The 15,814-nt window shown below is 37.4% G+C and overlaps 2 protein-coding genes across 2 annotated transcripts; both read left to right on the top strand.

Moving 5' to 3' along the window:
* The first annotated feature begins 840 nt into the window (after positions 1 to 840).
* LOC106673159 (dopamine receptor 2) lies at positions 841 to 14,702 on the top strand. The gene is made up of 3 exons (XM_014405173.2): positions 841 to 2,094; positions 13,450 to 13,534; positions 14,518 to 14,702. Exons 1-3 carry the CDS (start codon positions 935 to 937, stop codon positions 14,599 to 14,601), a joined length of 1,329 nt encoding a protein of 442 aa, XP_014260659.1. The 5' UTR covers positions 841 to 934; the 3' UTR covers positions 14,602 to 14,702.
* On the top strand, positions 9,214 to 10,274 carry LOC106673172 (probable histone-lysine N-methyltransferase set-23). The gene has a single exon (XM_014405194.2). It carries the CDS (start codon positions 9,301 to 9,303, stop codon positions 10,117 to 10,119), a length of 819 nt encoding a protein of 272 aa, XP_014260680.1. The 5' UTR covers positions 9,214 to 9,300; the 3' UTR covers positions 10,120 to 10,274.
* Positions 14,703 to 15,814: the final 1,112 nt, after the last annotated feature.

Raw genomic sequence — 15,814 nt, 5'->3', positions numbered from 1 at the left:
TTGGGAAAGTGGAAGGAAAAAGAAATAGGAGCCGACAAAGGGCAAGATCGATGATATCCTGGAGGTGACGGATTCAACCATGTGGAACGGGGTTGGTGACGGACAGGAAGCTATGGCATGGGCTCGAAGACTCGGAAACGACTTAACGAATAATCAACAATAAGGGAAATATATCAAAAAGGGTTCATGATTGGATAATGATTTAGTAGGGGTTGTCTTGAAAATGAACTTAACAATCTCGCCCAGGCATGGCGTTCAGTTTGGAAAAGGGAAGTCTTGTATACCACGAGGAAATACTTTGAAATAAGTAAAAATAATACTGCATATTAGAAAATTAAGTAAAGATTTGAAGATTTCTTAAAAAAATAAATTATAAACTGGCTGGTATATATCCGCACTATATCAGTACATGTTCCGCCATTTGCAAAAGGTCAGTCAGGCTTGCAAATTAAAAAAAAATATATATATTTCTGACCCTTTGTCCCTAGGCTGTTTTGTCAAAGAAAATGACATTTTCGGGTCATGTTTGTTTAACAAGTGGTCAGTTGCGTCCAATTTGAGCAGGGTGGATTGTGCATGGAAGTATTATGCAAATTTACCCGTTATGCGGTATAAAGTGACACGGGAGAGGACGTCTCACTCGTTTCCGTTCGACCGGCCATCAAAGGGAGTGTTAATAATAATATTAGTGTACGGGGCAGAGGAAAAGCTTTCTCAAGCGAGAACGAGTTCATTTCTCCCGATTATGGGATGAGATGGATGTGGCACGCATGCGTTTGTCCTGGGAAGCGGTGGGTTTAATTTCCACCCGCGTCCTCCCACTCGGAAGGTCTTCGGAGGGCGAGATGGTCCCTCGCCGTGTGCCCGTCTGACGTTTCAGCTGTTGGAGTAACGGTTGAGTCGAACTCGAGTGTATCGTCCATCGACTCTGACGATGAACTTGACCGGTTTCGATTTCGAGAATAAAATCAACGCGTCCGACAACTTGACGGAGAGCGAGATATGGGAAAAGTTCTCCTCGATGAGTCAGAGCAAAGCGATTTTAGCGTCGGTCCTTTTGCTCTTCTCGATGGCCACGGTCTTCGGGAACAGCCTCGTCATCGCTGCAGTCGTCCGCGAGCGTTACTTGCACACCGCGACCAATTACTTCGTCACCTCCCTCGCTTTCGCCGACTGTCTCGTCGGCCTGGTGGTGATGCCATTTTCGGCCATATACGAAGTGTTCCAACACAATTGGTTTTTCGGGCTCAACTGGTGCGACGTCTGGAGGTCTTTGGACGTCCTGTTCAGCACGGCTTCCATTTTGAACCTTTGCGTCATATCTTTGGACAGGTACTGGGCCATCACTGATCCTTTTATCTATCCGTCGCGAATGAGCGATCATCGCGCCTGCATACTCATCGCCGGAATCTGGATCTGCTCGGGAGCAATCTCGTTCCCGGCAATTCTCTGGTGGCGAGCCGTGAGGACCGAAACGGTCCCGGTCTCCAAATGCCCTTTCACAGACAATCTCGGCTACTTGATATTCTCTTCCACAATATCCTTCTATCTGCCTCTATTCGTCATGGTCTTCACCTACTACAAGATCTATAGGGCCGCCGTGGAACAGACGAGATCGTTAAAATTGGGCACCAAACAGGTCATGATGAACTTCACCAGGGGAGAAATGGAACTGACACTCAGGATCCATCGCGGCAAGGGGCTCGGGTGTGAAACCATCGACAAGGAGCTGTCTGACGACATGGACGAAGAAAAAACCTTGTCCCTCAATGGCACTTCTAAAAACCAGAAAGACCCCAACAATAAAAATAACGAGAATTTCGTCCAAGGCCGCCATCTCGGAAAGAACTTTTCCTTGAGTAGGAAACTGTCCAAATTCGCCAAAGAGAAAAAAGCCGCCAAAACTTTGGGCATAGTCATGGGAGTATTTATTATCTGCTGGCTTCCATTTTTCGTCGTCAACCTCTTGTCTGGATTTTGCACTTACTGCATTTACGAAGAGGAACTCGTGTCGGCTATAGTTACTTGGCTTGGATGGATCAACTCTGGAATGAACCCTGTCATTTACGTCTGCTGGAGCAAAGATTTCAGAAGGTGAGTACAAATCATCTTTTTTCCAAATTGGGAACACTGCAGAGGTTTCGTTTTATTTCAATTACAACCAGTTAGCTTGAACATTTCAATATGTGAAAAACGTTTTCAAGGGATCAATGTTGAAACGACGAAGCGTGGTTTTGATGCAGTTTTGCCATATTAGGTCCTTCAACTTCTATGCCTCAAATCAATTACACTTTAAGTTTCCTCAGCTTCCAGCCCTTTCCGATACTTTACTATCTATGAAGCAAACTTTGCCACTTATTTCTTGAAGGATTAATTTCGACATAGAGACCTTCAAGCAGGCAAAACCGTTTCAGTTATACATAGTTTCACCTTCGGAATGCTTGACCCAGCAGCATACTGTTTCATGTCAGAAATTCATTAGTCAATAATAATAATAAAAACACAAGAATAAAATTTTAATTAACAAAGTTAAAAAAATCATATACTTCTAAGTTATCCTTCAGGCCCAGGCTTTTCCTCTCCCAGGAGTGTCTTAGTCTACATAAACCTTCGCATCGACAGATGACAAGTTCCGCTGTCTCCTCTTCCTGGCAATATCTGCACAGGCTGCTCTTGAGTCTATATGTCTACGGAGTTTGCAGGGTCTAGTTAGCAAGCCAACTATTATTCTAGTACTAACATGCCCTTGATTTAGTAGTCCTGCCGTTAGTTTCTGCGATGGCCCTTTGATGAATTTCCCACCGGTACCCCAGCCGATTTGTCCCCGCAGTGCCGCAACCCCCGGAATTGCATTACATATCATTTTTGGAGATGAATTTGTAGATGGAGTCGAAAACGTCGATGTATTTCGATTAGATTTATCGAGTTAGGCAGAGGGATTTTGTACTTGAGAGCCTTAAAAATATGTTCCCTTTCGGAAGATTCCAATGTGTACGCCAGTATGATGTGGTTCCATCCGCCGTTGAGATTTATGGGCATTTACTGGATGGTCGAATCCCTATTTTATGTAGACGGGATGGGTGTGGTTGGGTCTCCACCTGCTTTTAGTGGTAAAGAAATTCCTATTTCCTTTGACCTTTCAATTTCAAGGTTTAGACTCTCGACGAACACCACAGATCCTCGCCTATAGGAAAAATAAAGTTCCATGGTGGAATGAAGAACCATCAAGTTATTAAAAACAGGAAAAGGCGCTCGAAGCAATTTCTTCTTCTTCCACCCACCAACAAAATGGTGGGACAACCAAAAAAATATTGCCAAATTATTCAGCTTTTTGACAGGAACAAATTTAATAATAAAATATGATCTACTATACGACAGGAATTAAATAAATAAATGAATAAAAAGTAAATACACTGACAGGCAAAAAATTCCATCCTCTTGTATGTAATATAACTTGATTTGTATATATTTTTACATATTAATCAAAGTTTCACGTTTTTAACGCTTAATAATTCTTTGCCTAAAAAAGTTAAAAAAAAAAATGTAAATAGCTAAGGAAAATGAAACGATACTGGGACTAATCCCCCTACACCACATAATAATGAGGACAGAACAAGAGAAACCTTCAACAGGAATAAAACTAAAATGGAGAGATAGCAACAAAATAATGAAAGACCATCCGATACTCATGGCCCCAAGAACAGGATGTTTGAAGTTAATCAAAACTTTCAAATAGACTTAGGTACCAAAAAAGAATGGAAACGAGAGGAAAACACCTCCTTTAAGAATGGCACCATCTTTTGGTACACAGATGGATCTAGAACACAAGAAGGTACAGGGGCAGGAGTATTCGGTCCTGGAACTCATGGGAAAATACAGTATCTTCCAGATTGACTAAAGGGTACAAAAACAAGAACAGCTGTCATGTCAGATAGCCAAGCAGCCGTCAAAACACTAAACTCAAACATCATTAGTTCAAAGATGGTGTTGAACTGCAAAACCAAATTAAACATATTAGGTACACAGAACAAAGCCAGCCTCTGCTGGGTGCCAGGACACATGGGAGAAGAAGGCAACGAGAAAGCGGACACCCTTGCAAGAAAATGGGCTGCTATACCGCTGATAGGATCAGAACCCTTCTGTGGCATAGGAACCCACAATATCAATGAGTACCTCAGATAGAAGGATAAACAGAATATTACGGAGCAATGGAACTCACACATTGGACACAAACAATCCAAGATCCTCTTAAGAAATTTCGGAAGGAAAGAAGTAATAGAATGTATCAAAAAAATCAGGAAAAAACTGCGAATCCTAACAGGATTCTTAGCAGGACACTGCAAACTAAACGGACATTTAAAGAATGTCAATAATCTCCACACATTTAAAGAAGATTGGCATAACCCAAGACGGCAGATTCTGCAAATAAGCAGAGGAGACACCAACACACCTATTAACAAACCGCTACATTTGCCCGCAGGAGGAAGTGTTGTGAGACGTACAATGTAACCATAGAAGAAATTCAACCGCTGAAACCGGGCCTACTAATCAAGTCCCTTGATGAAATAGGACTTACCGGTGTACTATGAGCACAGAACGGTGGGGGGGTTGCAATAACTCTTAAAGGAAGCAGTATATTACACCCCGACTAATATATCTACATCTAAGGAAAATGAAAAAGACGCACAGATAAAATTTGTTTTAATTAGATTTTTAATTAGCATTTCCGTATCGAATATTTCCTCCTCTTGCCTTAATTTCATCTCGAGGACGCCTCGGCATTCCTTCTACCACTCTGGAAATGTACCTTTGCTGGAAGTTAGCCAATTCTTCACCAAGAGGTGATGGACGTGCTCTTATTCGTCTTTTGAGGTTGTCCCATAAATGTTCGATGGGGTTCAACTCTGGAGGCGAGGCCAAGATGTTATGCTGTTGAAGGTACGTTTATACTAAGCGAGCGACATGTGGACGGGCACTATCGTGCATTAGAATAGGATTGTCGCTGATTTCATCGAGGATACGACACGCATGATGTTCCAAAATTTCATCCACATAGCAGTCAAAGACCCTCCACGAACAACAACCAACTCTGTCCGACTCTCCATTGAAATTCCCGCCCACACCAACACTGAGCTACATTGAAAAGGTCAGCTCTGGGAAAAATCACAGACTTCGTACCTTTCATTTCGCCTTCTCCACACTCTTTCACGTCCATCTGGAGACCATAGAACAAATTTACACTCATTTGTAAAAAGTACAGCAGACCAATTGACCAAAGACCAATGGGTGCGTTCTCGAGCAAATGCGAGCCGTGCAACTCCGTGTGGTCTGGTCGATTCTGGTTCTCTTACGGGGCGAAAAGCCATCAGTCAATACTGATTTCATCTTCTTCGAGCAGTGCGTTCAGAAATTTGGTTACCTCGAACTTCCTGGAGGTGATAAATCGCTTGAACAACAGTAAGGTGAAATTTCGCAAATTTCACAAGAGCAAAAAACGATCATCCTGTGGTTCTGTTACCCTAGGGCCTTCTTTGGTAGGATGCAGTTTTTCGAAAACGTCTAACGGCGTCTCGCAGTGTTTCGTAGAGAACTCCGATGGCTTTGGCCGCATACCTGATGGAACGTCCATCATCGATAAGTGCCACACCACGCGCAACATTCTCAGCACTAAGAGGCATTTTCAGGTTTAAAAATTGAAATTAAGAAAAACAGTTTATTGCTTCAGAATTCAAATGAGACTGAATAAACATTTTAAATTCCGTAAAAAGTAAAGAGTGAAAAATCGTTTATTCTTGTTTTCGATTAAGGATCTAATTGATATTTAAAACAGCATAAACAAATATTTATTGGAAAAACAATGAGACAAATAAATGCAGAATTTTATTTTATGGAGAAAATGAAAAAAATTAATTAGATGGAATTTTCAGCTTCTTTAATCATGTGCTGTATGTATTATAGGCATAAAGTTGATGAAATTTGACCAAATGGAAATTTTCCCTAATCGAGATGATACCAAATTGCAGAAGAAAAGACTCCCTCCTAGTCATTTTTATCATCGGTTTCTGAGATATATTCTTTGTACAGAAGTTTAACTTTATTTAAAATTGATTACGAAGAAATTAGTAACAAAATTCAGTGTTACGTATGGAGTGATTACACTAATTAACCTCCTCACGTAATCGAATCAATGTTTAGGGCTAACATATACGAAAATTTTCCAAATTTTTCCTAAGGATTCCTAAAAATTCCTAAGGGATGTGAACTTTTACATGTTTATTTCTTTGTAAATGGTTATTATCCATATCCCCGAGTTGGTCACAGTATAAGTAGAAAATGACATAAACTGATAAAGTCCCCTTCCCCTTAATTTTTACGGACGGTTCAAAATCGAAGAGGGGCACGGGATGTGCATTTTATGACCCCCAAAGAGATTATGGTGAACTGTTTCGTCTCCCAAGTTTATTCAGTGTATACACTGCTGAAGTTTTAGCTATTTCCAACGCTTTAGAGTACAGTGCGACTTTAGACTACACAAAGATTTGCATATTCACAGACAGTTTGAGTACAGTCTCCCAGCTTCGGAATTTCGGCATAAGTAATAGTAGATATGAATATATACTGACTGGTATCGCCCAGAAAATCTAAACTCTCATGAGGGGAGGTAAAGAAATATTTATATGCTGGGTCAGAGGGCATGCAGGGATTGCAGAAGGTAGATGAAATGGCCAGAGCTGCCACAATAGCAGGAACGCAGTTGAATGTACTAATAACTAAAGGGGATTTTGAAAATACTAATAATCGAAAATTTATGGAAAAATGGCAAGATTGGTATAACTCAGCGGAGGTTGGCAAACATTACCGTTCCTTGTTCCCTAAAGTGAGCAAAAAAGTTTGTAACGGAAAATTCTTCTTTTCCACTTTTTCAAAATTGAAAACGGGGCATGGCATCTGCATAAGACTGGTCTAAGGCCTAATCCGTACTGTAGTGAATGTGGTGTGATTGAGGATATAGAACATATTTTTCTATACTGTACAAAATACGGTAGTCAAAGAGAGCGTCTTTTGGATTCCCTTTCACTCGATCAATTCCATCTAATTAATTTTTTTCAAAGAGCTAGTAAAACCGTTCAATTTCAACACCATTGTTTTATCCAGCAGTATTCCCGTCTACAAATATCTTTTTAAATTTTTGAAAGTGTATAAGTTGGAAATTTAGTGGCTGTGCAGGGTGCTGGGGATGCGTGGGGCCGAGGGTCGTCGGGGGTGGTTCGTCCGGGACAGGCGGGGAAACCGGGCGCGTTAGCCCCTGTGACCTAAGGGATGTGAACTTTTACATGTTGATTTCTTTGTAAATGGTTATTATCCATATCCCCGAGTTGGTCACAGTAAAAATAGAAAATGACATAAACTGATAAAGTCCCCTTCCCCTGGTTTTCTGCTTCCCGCCACCTGTATGACCTTTGGCCGAGTATCTGTGATAAGGTCAAAAGAAAAGAAATGATACCAAAGTCTACAAAACCTCATGACAATCCGTCTACCGTCCAATTCCGTCTCTGCAGACAAATTTTGTTTCTACTAAAATTGATATTGGCATAAGTTGAAAAATGGAATTTATTAGGTTCTGAAGAAAGACATGACGCCTTTTAAACAGGAATAACTCTTTTGTTTTATATTTTCTGTCTCCTTAATTGTGTGCTATAATTACTATAGGCGTAAGTTGATCAAAATTGACCCAATGGAAATTTTCCCTAATCGAGATGATACCACAGCCGAAAAAACCTCATAACAATCCTTCTACCGTCCAATTAGTCTATTGTCTATAATGAGTAAAATCCTAGACAAATTCCTACTTAATGACATGTCCATTCATTGCAGCAACAGTATTCTGATCCCTTTTGAGTTCAGACGCTCTCCTTCCTTAACATTCATCAGTTGTTGACCTTCGTGAGGAGTGCACTTTGAACTTCCACAGCTTGAAACGGAAGGCTCGTCTTTGCCTCTCCCTGCTTAAAACCCTGACGTAGTGTCTATAAAACCTACAGCTTTATCCTAAACGAGGTCATGAGATTTTGAATCTATGCGTTGAATCGTAGAATATTTAAAAAAATACTAACTACACGGCGTTCATCCAATAGAAATCAAATTGGGTGGATTTTTTCGCCTGTCAGTGTATTTTCTGTCTCTTTGATTGTGTGCTATAATTATTATACGCATAAAGTTGATGAAAATTGACCCAATAGACATTTTTCCTAATCGAGGTGATACCAAAGCCTAAAAAACCTCGTAACAATCCTTCTACCGTCCAATTAATCTATTGTCTATAATGAGTAAAATCCTAGACAAATTCCTAGATGATGACTTCTCCATTCATTCCTGCAACAGTACTCTGCGGGGTGTCGGCTTAGGCGTTGACACCGCGCTCATCACTGTAAGGTAAAGATCCCGGGTTCGAATCTAGCGGCCCTGCATTCGAACCCGACATACTTACAAATGGGCTTTTTTTTCAAAAACACCGGCACCCTGAGGATTGATATGACCCCTGCTGTTACGACCCTCGTTAAAAAACGAAAAAAATCAGTATTCTGATCACGTTTTAGTTCAGTACTCGTTTCACATTTCAGCAGTTGTTGACCTTCGTGAGGTGCACTTTGAACTACCACAGTTTGAAACGGAAGGCTCGTCTTTGCCTCTCCCTGCTTAAAGTCCTGAAGTAACGCTTATAAAACCTACAGCTTTGTCCTAAACTAGGTCATGAGATTTCGAATCCATCCGTTGAATAGTACAATAGTTTAAAAACATACTAACTACACGGCGTTTATCCGATAGAAATCAAATTGGGTGGAATTTTTTGCCTGTCGGAATGGCGCTGGATTGATGCCCCAGGCCAAAGTTTCTGGGCGAAAATAACCCTTGGTGGTTCCTGTCCTTTAAAAAAGAAAAGAAAAATACATTTAGAGTTAAAAAAGGGGGAATAATCTTTCCTAGAATCATTAAGTAGTTGGGGTTACTTTTGCGTGCGGCCCGGCGTCCGCTATAACCGATTTTTCGTTGTAAACGGATCCATAATTCCTTATGTTTTTTCCTTATGAAATTTCAGTGGATCGGAGATTTTGTACGTTATAACCGGTGTCGTTCTAAACAATTTCTAATGTCTATTCAAAAGATGAGAAAAGTGTTCAAATAATTATTGTAGTGCCGTCCTGTCGGGTAACAGTCGTGATAACAGTTTTGTCTATTTCCACTCAAGTCGCTTAGGCCCGTTTTCCGCTTTTGCCATCACTCTAAGCCTTACAGTTTGCCATGATAGAGTTCCAAGTCTCTCAAAGCCTTAAAACTCAAAATATGTCAGTCGTCGACAATTACAACCACCCGGATAAGAAGATCATCTACGTTAAAGAGTGCGTCCGGGGGTGGGGCATAGATCCAGAAGAGATGAACAACTATTATCTGACCAGATGCTCATGCCCTAGCACGTCGGTCGGCACATGCAACGCGGGCAGTTTTTGCATCTGTGTCGACCAGTTCAAGCCCAACTACAAAGACGGCCGGCTCGTCGAGGAGAAAATGTTCGGGAACCTCATCGTATTCGAATGCGGTTGGAACACTTGCGAATGCGCTCCCAGCTGCAACAACTTCCTCGTACAGAAAGGCCCTTGCAAGACTCTGGAAATAGTCGACGTACGGAACAAAGGTAAAGGGGTTATAACTAAGGCGAGCCTCGAAGCGGGCACGTTTGTATGCGAGTACACAGGCGAGTTGATCGGTTATCAGGAAGCCGAGGACAGGCTCGCTTCCAAAGACAAGAACAACTACATACTCACTCTCAGGGAGCATTGCGAAGACTGCATCATCGACACTTGCGTCGACGCGAGGCTTTTCGGCAACATCGGACGCTACCTGAACCACTCTTGCGATCCAAACTGCATTCTCGTACCGGTTCGCACCGGCAACACAATCCCGAGGATTTGTATATTTGCAAAGCGAAACATTCGCAAAGGAGAGGAGCTCACATACCACTACAACTCTCAGAGCGAGAATTTGAGTTCAACCCGCTGTTACTGCCGTAGCAAGAAGTGTGCAGGCTTTCTTCCAAGCAGTAGCGGACTCGACTTGCGATAGACATCGCATCTATGTATTTTTTTTATTGTCAACTCACTCAATTTTATGAAATGTGTGAGAAGTCAAATGGTCCTAAGGCTATTTTTTTATTAAAATATTGTCAAAGTATATTTTAAAACTTTAAAAGTATTCTGTTTACTTGAAAAAAAAAAAAAAAAAAACAATTTCAATGATTTTTTTAAATCTTATTGTATCAGTTCATAATCCAAGTTTTAATGATTCAATCAGTATTATATAATTGAATCTCATGGATTATAAACCTTTCGTTCATATAGGCCTTATTTCGTTTTATACATTGTTTGTTTTACATTTTTTTGACATTTTATTACAACAATATATATAATATACATATATATCAAAAATGAAAATTGTTTTAATGTATGTACTTAATACATTGTTGTTAAAAAAAGTTACTCAATTTCAAAGATTTTTTTAAATCTTATTGTATCAGTTCATAATACAAGTTTTAATTATTCAATCATCAATATTATATAATTGAATCTCATGGTTTATAAACCTTTTGTTCATATAGGCCTTATTTCGTTTTATACATTGTTCATTTTACTTTTTTTGACATTTTATTACAATATATATATATATATATATATATATCAAAAATGAAAATTGTTTTAATGCATGTACTTAATACATTGTTGTTAAAAAAAAGTTACTCAATTTCAAAGATTTTTTAAAATCTTATTGTATCAGTTCATAATACAAGTTTTAATGATTCAATCAATATTATTAATTGAATCTCATGGTTTATAAATCTTTTGTTCATATAGGCCTTGTTTCGTTTTATACATTGTTCGTTTTACTTTTTTTTTGACATTTTATTACAACAAAAAAAACACAAAAAAATGAAAATTGTTTTAATGTATGTACTTAATACATTGTTGTTATGTAGGTTTAAAAAAAAATACTTATAAATGTTTACAGTGTTATTTTCAGATGAACTGGTTTGTCTTTAAACCACTTGGCCTCTCAGGCATGTTTTTTTTGTTAAATACCATATTAATATTGTACTAATGTTAGTTCATTTGTGATAATAAATGTGATTTTACTTTTAAAATGTTTGTTTTGATATTTTGTATACATGATGAAAGAAGCTATATAATGTTTATAAAAAAAGTCCGGTCCGTCACGTAATTTTATATTTCTAAAAAAATAAAATTGGTGCGTCAGATTAAATTTGGCTTGTATTATTAATGTTGCAGATTAATTATGAAGGGTGTAATGACTAAAGTTACTTGTATGATAACTTGCATTTTTTCATAACAAATCTAGGTCTAAGATTTGTTAAAAAACTGAATGGGAATGTCAACAGATTTAAACTTTTTTTTTAGCTTTCATAATTTTACTATAGCTCATACTTATATAGAGTAATAGTTTGGTCGTTTCTCATCATTTTAATCTGTGTATTCTTGGTGCTTTGGTTTTTTGCCATTTTTAATGGTGGGTTACTTACACAAGTTGGTGTATTAGGCTTAATTTTATCGTATTATTAATTTTCCTGGTATATTAGGTTGGATTTAATGACTAAAATTTCATCTCGCCGGATCCCTTTTTATTTTCATTCACATTTTTCAATCAAATCTAGTTCCAAGATTTGTTAAAAAAAAAAAAAAAAAAAAAAAAAAACGATGGACTTAGATTATGAATTATACCAATAGATTTAATAATTTTTGATCTTTTATATGTGTTACTATATCATAACACATCAGGAGGTAGTTAACAGGAAGTGGATCGTATAGGGGCATATAATGTTCTTCAAATCGGAGGAGTTCCATCGCCTTCCTTTTTTAAAGATTGCTGGTAATCTCTCAGCTTGACTCTTACCTCGTGCTTTTATCCAGTGTTTGAGTTTTTCTTTCTTGAGCCATTTTTCCAATTCTAACTTTAGCACACATTCTGGTGCACCCAGTATTGGTTCTGGTCCCATGGGTAAGAGGGTTGTATGGCTAATTGTTCAGCCTGTTCATATCCTTCTATGCCTTCATAAACTTCAGGAACACACCTAAAGGCAACCTTGTTTTTCTCCTAGGGCCATTAGACAATTTAGGCATTCCCAGACCAATTTTTGGAGCTAAAAACATATTTAGTGTTTTATAGATGCATGACTGTCCAAAAGTTTGTAGATGCTTCCTTTGTTTTATTTTGTGTGGTGTTTAGTGACCGTTAATCAATATTTATTTGGAAATCGTGAGATGCGGTCTGGTGTGATGTAGGTTTCAGAAAAACATTTTCTTTATCGTGCCAACATTTCGATCTTTATTGAGATCATCTTCAGGGCCTGGGATTTACAAACATTGTTTACATATAACAATTACATTTTGAATGTGAAAAAGTGAATTTACACAATGCAAAATATAATTCAATATATATAAAAATATATTTTGCATTGTATAAATTCACTTTTTTCCACATCCTACATGTATTTGTTAAATATAAACAATGTTTGTAAATCCCAGGCCCTGAAGATGATCTCAATAAAGATCGAAATGTTGGCACGATAAAGAACATGTTTTTCTGAAACCTACATCACACCAGACCGCATCTCACGAATTCTAAATAAATAAACTTAGTTTTATTCTTTATCACAACTTCTGTGCACAGAGATTGCATGGACCTCAGAATGGAATAGTATTGGAACCAGTTCAAGGGGTTTTGCTCTGGTAATTCATCCCTTTTACTCCTGTTCCATCTTTATTCCATCAGTATACCTTCCTGAAACTTAGGATTGCCTTTCTTTCAAAGATTTCTGTGACCAGTTGGAAGGGTCTACTGTTGAGTTTTCCAGCTCCAACTTTAAACACACTCTCTGGTGTTTGGACGGTTCCGGTCCCAATGATGAGAGGGCGCTCTCTTTTTTTGGCTAGTTGCTCAGCTTGGTAGCCTTGGGTTTTCCTAGGATCATTAGACAATTTAGGCATTCCCAGACTAGTTTTGAGCTTGAAGCATATGAAAAACACTTTACAATACCTTTTACATATTACCGATTAAAACTCCATTTTGAATTTGTTTTGAATCCAGAATAAAAAATATGATTCATAAAATCAGAAATATGATAATTTGACTCAGAAATACCTTACCCTTAACCAGTCAGCCACCACAGCCTCCCAATATCATAAATATAAAGTAATAATTGGAAATTTTTAGCAAGAAAATGTCAAAAAATTTCACATTGTAAATATGTGTGATTGTACATGGTAAATTACTACAAATTTGTGAGATGTTTTAGAAACTGCATTGTTGCATGGAGAATTTTCATCTAAAACTAATTTTTTTTTTTTGTTATTTGATGATAATTTATTGATTTTTGTTTTACAGAGCTTTTGCAAGAATACTGTGTATATGTCAAAGTGAAAAGGCAAGGCATCGTTACAGAGGTGCCCTTAGAGCAAAGTACAGCCAGGTAAATATGAAATAAATTTTTAACATTTGCGCGAGATATCTTGGAGAACTGTGATACATCAAAAGTAATTGAGAGTAATAAAGTAATTTGTTGAAAACTCACACTCCAATCCTAGAGAAGTTTTACAATAAATTTTTAATTCTATATGGATTTATTATTTATAACAATTGTCCTATGAAAGAAATGTAAGGACATTTATAGCAATTCTGTTCTTAATAGAGAATTAAAAAGTAGAGAAAAAAACTGCAAAATTTGTAATGCATTTGCTACGCTATTAAAAATATGTGGCTGGTAAGGAGGATTGTAGTTATTTTTGTGTCCTCAATTGTGTGTTGAAAGTTAATGTCTTTATTAGCATGAATATGTAGCATGAGAGGATTGATGGCGGAATAATAAGTACTCCTGAGTGAACGGTATGTAATAGGAAAGAATGTATTTAAGAGTGAGTTTTTTTATAACTCACTGTCCACCTTCAAATTGCTAATCAACTTCCATAGCCTTGCTAGGGGCTCCTGCTCGCAGATCTTGCTTCCATTTCCTCTCCTAGTTGCAAGAATCTATGCCTACACAAACCCTCACAAAAACATAGAATGTGTTCTCTGAATTCTTATTCCTGGCAGTATCTGCACAGTATTTCATCTGTTTGTACTCTTATCCGGTGCATATGCGTGCTCAGGAGTTCAACCAAAATCCTGGTTCTGTTGCGGTTGCCTTTGAGTAGAGTGTGAATTGGAGACTGATTGTGATGGGGGGCAGGGTGAAATGACCGTTGAAAACCTCTGGAGAAAAACCTCGATGGCTGGACGGATAAGAGCAAGGTCTGACACCAAAGGTGGGTGATTCTCGAGACCTGCCGGTTGTAAATTACACAAAACATTCATGTAATCGATATCATAAAAAAAAAAAAATGAATCTTCTCGAGACATAAAATAGTAAAATGACATAAATTATAGAATTTATATTAAAGGAAATTTTTGTTTCAGTGTTATGGTGCTCATTCTATGGTACTTGCACCGGCCTCTGTTACCTACTCAACAGTATGTCAGCATGATATGTATGCCATATAAAAGCAAATACTTGTGTAGTTTAAAAGCGTAAAAATAAAATTTAATTTTTTATAAAAATGAAGTGTTTAAATATTATTCATTCATTTATCTGTAAACTTACCTATGTATATATTAAGAATAAATACTTATTGTTTTTTTTAAACATTTTTTAAATTTCCTGATAAACTTTGTTAAAAAAATAATAATAATAAAATAAAACTAATCTTGATGTATAATATCTGTGTAAAACTTTTATACACTTAATAATAGTCCCTTGTGTTATTAGTACTGTTTAATATTTAAGCAAAATAAATTTGAAGTCAATTTCATATTGGCAATTTTAGTCTTTCTATGATGTCAATCTTACTTAAATTGCCCTCTCTTCTCTCTAAGCAAGACCTCTCAGATGCCACCAAATACCTCGGAGTACATGAAATAATTAGTTAATTATTAATTGTTAATAATTACCATACAATAATTATTGTGATATTGAATTAAACATTACAAATCCTTACCAGGTAATAAGAAGAAAAAAAAATTAGAGGACAAAAACATCAACATATAAATCGTGTCATAATTTGTATGTGTATATGTGCATTGAAGACCAGACTCTAAAGGAAACACATCGTTGGCATCATATTGAATGTAAAAAAAAGCATTTTTCAAATTTGTTAGATTGCCGTAATACTCTACAAGACTTATATTGTGGTAAAATTTCTAACCTCGGTGACGTCAACATTACAATCTCAATATTAGTTTCTTTCTTTTTTAATGGTTTTCAAATCAAAGCATTGATCATTGTCTACTTATCTGAAAACTCAACAACCTCGAAATACACGTTTCTATCCTCGACTGGTTTACCTCCTATTTGCATGATAGATAAAATTGTGAAAACGAATCCAGTAACATCCAAAAGAATAGTCTTGTCTGGTGTACTTCAAGGTTGTTACTCGGCCTATTCATTTTCAAAGTATTTATTAATGATATTTCCCTTCATTTTTACTCAGCTCTCCGTCTTTTCTGATGTCCTGAAGATCTGTACTTCCAAGTTCCATTCATGATGCTGATCTTCTGCAAAAATCTTTAGATAATCTTGTAGAATGGTGTTCATATGGCATGGCACTATATGCAAATGTAAAGTTGTTAGTTATAATTTTGGACAGCGTAATCTTTTAAATTGCGCCGTACAAAAATTGGACAGGCAAACTACCTTTAAAGACCTTGGAATCACGCA

The sequence above is a fragment of the Cimex lectularius genome, unplaced genomic scaffold, assembly GCF_000648675.2.
Source record: "Cimex lectularius strain Harlan isolate CLEC.00 unplaced genomic scaffold, Clec_2.1 scaffold201, whole genome shotgun sequence".
Classification (NCBI taxonomy): Eukaryota; Metazoa; Arthropoda; class Insecta; order Hemiptera; family Cimicidae; genus Cimex; species Cimex lectularius.
Note: the sequence above shows the minus strand (reverse complement) of the source record. Positions and strands in the feature narration are given on the sequence as shown.

Coding starts and splice junctions, on each gene's coding strand:
- LOC106673159 (XM_014405173.2), top strand. CDS start 935: ATGAACTTGACCGGTTTCGATTTCGAGAATAAAATCAACGCGTCCGAC. Junction 2,095..13,449: donor TGGAGCAAAGATTTCAGAAG/GTGAGTACAAAT, acceptor TTTGTTTTACAG/AGCTTTTGCAAGAATACTGT. Junction 13,535..14,517: donor TTAGAGCAAAGTACAGCCAG/GTAAATATGAAA, acceptor TTTTTGTTTCAG/TGTTATGGTGCTCATTCTAT.
- LOC106673172 (XM_014405194.2), top strand. CDS start 9,301: ATGATAGAGTTCCAAGTCTCTCAAAGCCTTAAAACTCAAAATATGTCA.